The sequence below is a fragment of the Saccostrea cucullata genome, unplaced genomic scaffold (genome assembly GCF_032062105.1).
Source record: "Saccostrea cucullata isolate Sc308-1 unplaced genomic scaffold, CSIRO_AGI_Scuc_v1 ctg303, whole genome shotgun sequence".
NCBI classification, from domain to species: Eukaryota; Metazoa; Mollusca; class Bivalvia; order Ostreida; family Ostreidae; genus Saccostrea; species Saccostrea cuccullata.
Window position 1 is genome coordinate 281,844 of NW_026928671.1, and position 10,591 is coordinate 292,434.

Consider the following 10,591-nt stretch of genomic DNA (forward strand, 5'->3'; position numbering starts at 1 on the left):
GAATAAGTAGGTGAAAAAGGAATAGCACAGGTTACTCAAATACTATGTTTTATTACCTATTCGAACAGTTGACATCACCTAGGCTAGTCCGAAAAATCTGACGTTTTCCTGGCTTTTTTACGATTTTGATATTTTACATGCCAGGAAAACGTCAGAACCGGCGCCATTACGAAAACTGGGAATTTCACCGTCTCCACACAAAGTTGATTTTCTATACTTGGGAACCGAATTAGATGCAGAACTCACAATTTATCAATGGCACAATGCTCCTAGAACTCACCAATATCGATGAAAAGAAATTGCCACTCCACATTCCGATTCAGAACTTGCAAGATTTTAAAATGCACGAAATGAAAACAAATCTCGACAGTCAGAAAAATGTTTTCATCGGATTATATTATTTCACAAACGAACCATAAAAACTATGTTGGTGAGTGCTAACGGTATTGTACTATTGATAAAATGTGAATTCGGCATTTAATTTGGTTTGCAAGTTTCTAAAATCAACCTGAGAATGCCGCCTCCGGTTGGAGGCGGCGAATTCCCAGTTTTTCGTAATGGCGCCGGTTCTGACGTTTTCCTGGCATGTAAAATATCAAAATCGTAAAAAAGCCAGGAAAACGTCAGATTTTTCGGACTACACCTAGGCCTAATCAATCAGACTGTTCGAATGAAACTGAATATACGATAAAATTAATATTACTGAATGGCAATACATGGAAAAAATGCGCCTCTTAGGCAGAGGGGCCGGAACCGGTGAGCGGCGATTTTACTGCACAAAGCCGGAACTAGCCTTTTGTATCGTTATTGGTTTTGTAATTACTCTTCTGTTTGATGTTCCGGTTTTTTGATTTGACGTTGACTGGATTTTATTTTTCTGAAAAAAGGAACAATTACAAGGCTCAAGATGGTATTCAATAGAGTGAAAAACTTTATATCCTACTGGTATCTACAATATCTTTTGGCAACATCTGTTTACATGTTGGAGCCCCTGGAAAGAAGAGTCTTTAGTATCCTTTTTTTCGCCTGTACTGGCTGTAGACTGACAGTATTTGTAAAACCATAAGGAACTTTTATTTTATTTAAGTTTTATATAAAAGCAATAGATCGAAAACCACCACAATATACATAAAAGGGTGTTTTCTCGGGGAGAGATCGGATGTTATATTATTTTATTTTTCGTTCCAAGGATTTTTTTTTTAAGTTATTGAAAAATATGATACCTAAACTGTTATAAACTGTTCTAAATCAACAAATAATAAATTAATATGGCAAGAAATAGAACAAAAGAAACATGTGTACTGTCAGGGCCGTCACTCCCCTCAAATTTGGACCGAATATCGGACCCATTCCCAATGGCACAAAGTGCTAGATTTTCCCAATTTCAGATGTAGAAAATTCCCAAACACGTGTTTTCTTGTATATACAACCTAATTTTCCACACATACATCCTTTATTTGATCCATTTAGCAGTAATGCATGCTTAATTTTAATCTGCAACAACCCTGTCATGATCGTTTATTTCTAATTCGAATTTCCTCTGTCATGGAATAGAGATCTAAAGATAGGTCATACGTAGATTGGGTTGGGGAACTTATTTTCATTATTAAAAAAGGATAACCATTTTGAGTTGGTTCATTGAATAAATAAATATATTTAAAAGTGAATTATAAGTTAAAATAAAATCTTGGACACTCTATTTCATTTGCATGAGTCAAATGACCAGAAAAAAAGAAAATTTTGCTAATCTTTAGAAGGAAAATTTTAAATAGTAACTTGATAATTTCAATTAAATAATTCTTTATAATCTGAATTTTTGATTGAGGTGCAATAAAACAGTAAGAAATACCCCCTCCCCACATTTTTTTTCCAGTCTCTGTATAGTATCATATGAAAGTAAAAGAAAAAAAATGCCTGTATAGTAAGTAAATGTTTGTTCTGTTAAATATAGATTTTATCAGACCTCATGTCCTGTAAATTTTAGCTTTTCAAGTATACTTTTTAAAGTGATAAATGGCTTTCATGATTAAATATTTTGCTTGTTTACAATTTTCCCAATTTAACAAAAATGTCGGGGATTTTTCCCAATATAGAGGGACCCGGTCCATGTACCAAAAGGTGCTATGACAGCCCTGACTGTGTTAACTGACCATTACTGTTTTAAAAAGGGGTAACTGCATGGTAAGTTAATTGCGTTGATCTCTTGCTACATGAAATAGTAATAATATTGAATAATTTGTTGACAGTGCGACCGTTAGGGTAAGTGCAGATACTTATTCAGTTTTAATTTAGATCAGGCTCGTCAAATTGCATGTGACATATGGTGCGTCTAAACACTGACGTCCCATGACGTTGTGTGTTAGTTCTATTTACACACATAGATATTTTCAGCAGAAGAGTGATCCTTAACTGATACTTCAGATTGCTTGTTGATTATTGTGCTGGCGATGTTCATGTATACAAGTTATGTTTTCCTTCCGGGCCATGCCAGAATGATTATTTATTTCATAAATACATATATACTGGGAGGGAATCCATCAGATGCAAGTGTTTAAGGAACAGATGAGCATGAAAGGGGGGAAAGCTTCGAAGAAGAAATATAGACGGACACAAAGTGATCTCGAAGGTTGTTCTTTATTATGAAGAAATGGTGCAATGGAAACCAAAGAAAAAAACTAGAAATAGATTGATTTACAGTTTACTTGTACATACATGTAAATGAGTTTATTATATTGTTACCTTCACCCTCATTGGAATTCGAAATAGACATGTGCTGAGTTTATTGTCATCATCAATTCCTCACAGTCATTTGAATCAAGTTGTTGTGTACATATATGTTATTCTAAAGAAGACATGCCACTTCATCAAAGAAATCATAATTTACTTAAGGTTAGTCAAGATATGTCTGTGGCCCATCATTTATTTCAACACCATTTATTCATTGTTTATTTTCTGGACATATTTTAGCTTTTAATATATTGTACATATAAGCTGTACCAAATGTTAATTATTAGAGGCAATGTATAGAAGCAGGAAAATTTGTGTAAAGGCGTGTAAATACTGCTCTTGTCAACATTATATTATTTTTTATGCATAAGTCCTTATCTTGCCATCAGTGTTTCTAAAGGTGTTAATTACGCATTTCTCATTTGTGTCATATGAAAGTGCTACGCAATGATGCAGCCATTATGGTGATATATGGAAATATTTTTACAAATTTGATTTCAAAGATATTTATGTTTGAATATTTCTGTTATCAATATTCCATATAAACCCAATTCTTTGACCTTGCAGTACGCAATCTTGGATATGATCAGTACATGTACTTTATGGTGTGTTTTAGAGTTGTATAACATTGATATATTCTGATTCATTATTATTAAAACCAATTTTTTGTGTTTAAATACATGTATATAAACAATGAGATTGAGAAAAAAGACTTATCAATGTACCCTTAATATGATGGGTTGGTATGTGCCATTTTGTTATTCTAAGCTCTATGTAGTACTTTTTCTATTGGTTTTAAAATTGAATTAAAAGATATAAAGGCCTTTTGTCTTTCTTGTTTGCCCATCTTCTTTGTGAAGAACTTCCAGACCTCTGATATTAATCATTTTGTAAATAATGTTAAAATTTAATTTCAACAATTTTTTTATTACGCACTCGCATATATGAACAAGGCCAGTGTTAACTGCTTGCCATTAAAGTCTGTTAATTATTTTTATTGTCTTGATTGTAAAAGAGTGAAAGAAAATGAAAACTGTTAAAAGTCTAAATAAATGTACAATGTACGACTGTTTAATAACTTTACTTAATAAAAATGTACATATTCCAATATTAAAGTTGGTTTTGTTGTCACTCTTTAAAATTTACTTGTAATGGAGAATGTCACCACCTGATTCGATTCCTCCAGAAATCCCAAGATGATTTTATACCTTTGGAAAAATGGTGGAATAAGGTACTTAAATAAAACTTGCTTGAGTCTGAACATCCTTAAACCTTTGACTTATTCTGTGCTCAAAACTATACTGGCAGCTGCCATGTGAGTTTTGGAAACGTGTAATCGCTTCCGTTGTATTTTAACTGTTACGTAAAAAGTCAAACTGATTTAACATTTTTAGCCAACTTTTCAGTCCCATTATGATAGCTATCAAAAATACAGAAATATGATTTTGTGCTTAAGTTACATGTATTTAAAAAAGGAGTACCTGACGGTTAAATATGGAATTTGTCTTTTTCAAAGGATGGACCGTATACTCTAAGCACTGGTCAAGATTCTGACTATAATATATGAGTTAAAGGACGAAAAGAGGGTTGATACACTATGGGTTCATTGCTCTGTAATCAAATCTGCAAGGAAATACAATACTTTTGATCTAGACCTAGATCGATTTTGAAAAGAAAAATACACAAGAAGAATGCAGCAAGATACTCCTTTCTATATACACGTGTATCAGATTTTGATTTCGACGAGCGTTTTCGAAATGATTACGAAAAATACTTTCTATGTATTTTCCCTTCAAAACACTAATCCTCTAATGAAACCTTATACGGGCACAAGTTTAGTATCGTTTTTGAAAAAGGGAAGGGGGTTGAATTGCCCCACCCCCCCCCAAAAAAAATTGTGACAAATAAAATAAAAGAAAACTTCAAAAGTTATTTTGTTGGAGAAATCAATATGTTAACTTCTTATATTTGAAGATCGATGATTTACTAGTTTTCATGATGATACATGTATATTTTTTGAAAACGAATTTTTGCATGAAATATTGAATGAATGATGGCAGATGTTTTTTTTTTTTTTTTTTGAAATGACGACTTTTTAAATATACTTTACAGATCTGTATCGTATAAAACAGATACTGAGTATATTAATTTTTATATGATTTCCCATTATTTTAGGCAAAACTTTACTTGTTTCTCTATGATTCTGTTTATTTTTCATATTTGCCAATTTATAGCTATTTCTTTCAACCAAGAACTATGTGACACTTCGGAAAGATAATCCTCATTTTAATTCCAAACTTAAACAAAAAAAAAAATCTTTTCAATTCTTTCATTCATTAAAATTTTGAACCAAATCAACCTACATATATAGTCGGTTATTAATTTTTATTTTGAAATTAAAATATGTAAACGACTACATGCATATTATAATGGAATTCATATACTAGTAACTGTATTTAAACAAACCTGCACTTTAAATCCCTATATCAGTATATCCGCCCAAGCATTCGATTTGGCCCACTTGGAAACAATACCAGATCAATATACACGAGCGTATACCTAGACAGGTCAACTCTAGGTGTTCACTGCACAACGCCCCAACAAAAAGGAAACATGGCCAATAAATACAAGACAGATTCAGTAAGTCAGTCAGATCTACCCCCTTTTGTGGAATCTATTTAAAAGTGAAATTACCAAGTTATAGACTTTGTTGATTGCACCTCTACTGTTGCTAAATGTATATGGATTTTTCAGGATTTGGCCGACTTGACTGATATTGGGATGAACTTTGGGGAAGATGAAGATGCAGGGAAATTTACGTACGATAAACTGACAGAAGAACAACTAAAATGTTAAGTGTTTTTTTTCATTTAATACATGTAACTATTCATTTTAACAAAGCATGCAACCTATCGTTACATTGTGTGTACTCGATTTTAACGGTGGTAAGGGGGGTTTAAATTTGCAGAACATCATTGAAATAAATATTTAGTTCATTATTTTATCTCCAGTTAGAATGTTTGCTGTCGGAAAGTTTATTCCAAGTTCGTATCGGGAACTACGATGTACAATTAAAACTCGTAGAAACCGAAAATTTCCTATTGTTTGCAATACTTTTCAATTCAAACTCTATTTATTTAAACTCTTAATCTATTTATTAATTTATTGGTTCAACAAGAAATCATTTTATCTATATCAGTATTTTAATGCAAATTCAATATAAAGAAGTAATTTGAATTTATTTTTTGCAATATACGTGGTTTTGGTTGACTTGTGACATACAATTATTTTATCATATCTTTTCAACATGGGAATGATCACATAGACTGCTGTACAGTAGACTCGTTCACTCATTGGAACTTCATAACCTTTTCACCGTAATTAATAAATGCAAGCTTTTTAGTAGCATTTGCAAAAGAATCACGGAATCTGAATGGGAGCATATATTGAGAAAGTTCATTCTAAAGAATATCCAATACTAGTAACTTAATCCACAAGAACCAATGATTTTTTTAAATTGGAGAACGTGCCCCAAAGTCAAGCGAATGACTAATCTTATCTTTTTTTTATTCTAATGTAGTTTGGTCAGTATAATGTGTATAAATATAACATGCAAACACAAGAGTCCACTGTTTCTAAAAGGGACGGCACAGACAATTTCTTCGATTTTTGCTTTGAAATCTACTTTTTTTATTTATACAGAGGAGAACAATGTGATGCCATTCCAATAACTCTTTTACTATCGTCTTTGAAAATAGAAAACCTGGTACTGTGGAACGTCCTGTTTCTTTATACTAATTTCAGACTTCCTTTTCATTATCTGTTGGCTTGCTAACAAGTGGCAGTTAACTTGTCTTTGATGTTCTGTAAATTTCTTGTTTGATGACGTGTATGTTTCTTGTCTTCAATGGTAGAAGTCCCTTTTTTAAAAATCCCTGCAATAATTGTAACCTTCACTTCTCGGTGCATTGGAGGATGCACTATAGGTCGGGGTCGAGGGACATGCAACAGAAAAATGGATGGGATTTGTATTTGTACAACAGTATTTTTAGTTATTGAACTCTTTAAATATTGCCCTTTCTGGGCGAGTTTTAAAGCATATACGTTCGGCTAAATTAACGACGTTCGATCCTGATATTTAAAGTCTTAAACTTTTTTGCCAAGTATATTTTTAGTTTCTACATAGATAGCTTGATTAAAATTCGAATCAAAAAATGGGGGTCAATACGCTTCTTTTGGCGCTACAGTACGTTTAATATGACCTTTTTGCACTGAAATTTGTGTCTTAATTAAATATTATATTTTTGACGTTTTCCCTCCAATATTTTTATCCAAGTAAAGCATTTATGCATGAAACAAAATGAACTCTAAATTTGTTTTTAAAAAAGAGACACTTAAAAATTGTGATTAAGAAAAAGTTTTGAATTGCTTAGCATAATCAATTATTTGACCTTTGTGCACTACTAAAAGGGGATTTTCTGGCATTCCAAATTTAATAAGCAAGAAAATTATTTTTAAGTCTTAAACTTTTTTCTGATTTTAAGCAAATAGCGGCGGTACATGATGTAAATTTTCAGATATTACTAAAATTTAAAAAAAATGTCAATTTTACGTTAAAATTGGCTCAATTTTTTCCCGGATTTTCAGAATATATTGGCCATATTTGTCACATTTTGTTGATAGAATGTTCATAAGAAATAATTTAATAGATATTTCAGAACCAGCATAACACATTTAACTGCAAAAAAAACAGCTTTTTGTGCAACCAGGATGGAAAAATAGGAATCCAAAATTAACAGTACTGTTATTGTTCAAAATGGAAAAACTGATATTTTCATCTAAAAAACCTTCCGCCACAAAATATAGTCCCTATCTTAATTCTACTTGAATGGAATTTAATCGCTGTTTTTTCATTGAATATAGTTAAATGTGCACTGTCGAATTCAGATTTAATGTTATAACTTAAAAATGATGCAGAATTTTATAAATAAAGGACCTGACCAAATTACGCTCAAAATCTTAGGATCGAACGTCCTTAAATGAGTTTTTATTCCCGCGCCAAATATACACTGTAAGTAATACAGTGGAACTTTGTTACCCGAGCATCGATATTTCAAATACAGGGAGTTGGCATTTCCAAGCAACTATAATTATTCTTTATGTATTTACCCTGGTAAACTCAAAACTACAGATTTCCCAGGGTTTCATCTTGACAAGTGAGAGTATAGGGTTGGTGATCAAAGTTAAAATAATTTTTTTTATCGAGGACTTCATTATACATTAGAATAATTGGGCTTTATCACACGCATAAAACTCGTTTAGTACGAATACGGATATTGCGAATTCATGGATATAGCGAAGTTAACTTGGATCCACAGTATAGAAGTTTAAGAAATTCCTTATATGGATAAAATGAATTATGGAGATATCGAAGTACAATGTATATGTAATTTCATAGGTCCCAGAGACTTCGTTATAACCAAGTTGTACAATGCAAATCTGCAATAATAGTTCTTCATAACCTTGAACTGGAATTCTCAGAGCGCATATCAGATACGCCAAATAAATTATTCAAACCAATACTAACCATTAATTGTTGCATTTACTCTATTTCTGCAGTATGTAAAGATTGTTTCGAGTTCTTCGACAAAGACAAGAGTGGAGCAATAGACAGGTCGGAACTTATAACGGTGATGAGAGCAAATTTTATACACATCAAAAGGATGTTGAATAAATTGATAATATAAGTAGCGGGGATGTCTTAAGGTAATAAATTCAAACGCATCGAGGAAGCCATCATTATACATTAAATAATTGGGCTTTATCAACGCATAAAACGTTTAGTACGAATACGGATATTCGAATTCATGCATATAGCAAGTTAAGGATCCACAGTATATAATTCAACTGAGTTCTCATCATTTATGGCAAAATCAATTATGGAGATATCGAAATATAAAAATTTGTATGTGGATAGGTCAGTGAAATTGTTATAACCAAGCTGTACAATGCAAATCTTCATAATAGTGTCTTCATAACCTTGAACTATAAATTCAATCAGAGACACATATCAGATACGCCAAATAAATTATTCAAACCAATACTAACCATTAATTGTTTGCAATTACTCTATTTCTGCCAGTGTTTGAAGAAATGCTTGTTTCCGAAGTTCTTCGACAAAGACAAGAGTGGAGAAATGACAGGCGGAACTTATATATTTGATGAGATAAAGACGGGACTTAATCCCTCTCAAAAGGATGTGAATAAATTGATAACAGAAGTAGCAGGGAAAGGTAATAAATTCAAACCCATCAGGAAGCCAGCCAGGTAACTCAAAAAAAAAAGATAGATTACAAAGGTATATAATTATTACAATTTACATGTAACATTTGATTAATTGTTGGTTGTTTAATACAACAGTATTTCTCATCAAAATTTATGCAAAAAATCACTTTTGTATTTAATGTCTAAAATAAAAACTAATGTAAAATTTCAGGGATTTTTACCGGTGAACTTGTTTCAAAGAGCAATTGCCCTTTATGTGATACTGTTCAAGGCAGGAGTTACAAACAGTTTGCCATTTTAAAGTTACGTACAAAAATGATAGTTTAACACATCTCAACCGCTTTTCTGTTTACAAACGCTAAATATTTCATGGCCAGTGTTAAAAGAAATGTTTTATCTATATAAAATAAACATTAGAAATAATGACTTTGAATATATTTCATAAATCAAAGAACATAGTTGATTAGCGTAAGGATTTTTGATAATCGGAGTGTTACCGTAGGAAGAACACATACGAGGTAAAGCAGGACATTAACCAGACTGGCCTGTTTGTTTACAAAGGTATATAATTATTACAATTTACATGTAACATTTGACCGTGGTATTTGGTTGTTTAATACTCACTGTATTTCTTATCATTTATATTGATAGTTTTAAAATAATTTTTTCATCAGAATATAAACGTGATTCATGTAAGAAATCCAATTTCGGCTCTTTGTACTTCTGAGTACTTTGATTTTTGTTGTGCTTTCAGAATTTGTGAACATGATGTGCAGTTTTTGAGGAATCGTAGTATCTTGGACATTGGTGTGGCATCAGTGTAAATGTGGAACATGGATGATATTCAGCAGGAGATCTACAAATTTCTATTCAAAGAATCTCGAAGGACGAAAGGACTCCTTTGCTTACCAAAAATAATTCTTTTTTGCACTTGTGACTTTTCCCAAAAGACAGGGATATATGCATGATGCAGACAATTGTTGTACATGTACATCATATGGGACAAATGTCGAGGCAGATCATGAATACGAAGTGATTAAAGTTTCTAGACATTCATAATTTCAGTAGTGACACTCTTTTTCAGGACCAAAACTCTTTTACTTAATAGAATAATCGATCAGTTGATATTATCTTTAAAATATACATTTATTGACAAGTTTCGAAGGTAACATGAAATTTGTGAGACTCAAGAATGGTTTTGTTTTAAGGGACAACAAAACAGATTTTGCCCGAGAACACTGTCAAGAATGAAAAAAAGATAGGATTCATGATCAATCCCAAAACAATCTATGATCAATACATTTCTGCGAAGAGCGCATAAAAGGGTCACTGGAAATTCAAGAAGTGGGAAAGTGGGATCAGGTGACTGGGTAGAGTAAGCATCCCCTGTTAAACGATCACACCCACCATGAGTTTTGATCAGGTAGACGAAATATTCCCCAGTCAACCAGTTTATAAAAAGGCATTACAATTAGAATGAAACAAGTCGGCCAAAACACGACCAATTTTTTCCTTATACTTGCTAACAAGGTCATTACGATGACCATACAATTACGAAATGTCGACTTTAAAGAGATTG

General features: G+C 32.1%; 2 protein-coding genes across 2 annotated transcripts; both read left to right on the forward strand.

Annotated features, from left to right (window-relative positions):
- Positions 1–863: 863 nt before the first annotated feature.
- Positions 864–3,599, forward strand: LOC134278363 (serine palmitoyltransferase small subunit A-like). The gene is made up of 2 exons (XM_062760685.1): positions 864–1,010; positions 2,422–3,599. Exons 1-2 carry the CDS (start codon positions 908–910, stop codon positions 2,553–2,555), a joined length of 237 nt encoding a protein of 78 aa, XP_062616669.1. The 5' UTR covers positions 864–907; the 3' UTR covers positions 2,556–3,599.
- Positions 3,600–5,238: 1,639 nt separating this feature from the next.
- On the forward strand, positions 5,239–9,836 carry LOC134278357 (uncharacterized). The gene is made up of 6 exons (XM_062760680.1): positions 5,239–5,367; positions 5,482–5,578; positions 8,347–8,428; positions 8,959–9,027; positions 9,373–9,402; positions 9,767–9,836. Exons 1-6 carry the CDS (start codon positions 5,341–5,343, stop codon positions 9,834–9,836), a joined length of 375 nt encoding a protein of 124 aa, XP_062616664.1. The 5' UTR covers positions 5,239–5,340.
- The last annotated feature ends 755 nt before the right edge of the window (positions 9,837–10,591 follow it).

Coding starts and splice junctions, on each gene's coding strand:
- LOC134278363 (XM_062760685.1), top strand. CDS start 908: ATGGTATTCAATAGAGTGAAAAACTTTATATCCTACTGGTATCTACAA. Junction 1,011..2,421: donor CCTGGAAAGAAGAGTCTTTA/GTATCCTTTTTT, acceptor CTGATACTTCAG/ATTGCTTGTTGATTATTGTG.
- LOC134278357 (XM_062760680.1), top strand. CDS start 5,341: ATGGCCAATAAATACAAGACAGATTCA. Junction 5,579..8,346: donor GACAGAAGAACAACTAAAAT/GTTAAGTGTTTT, acceptor CTATTTCTGCAG/TATGTAAAGATTGTTTCGAG. Junction 9,403..9,766: donor TGGCCAGTGTTAAAAGAAAT/GTTTTATCTATA, acceptor TTGTGCTTTCAG/AATTTGTGAACATGATGTGC.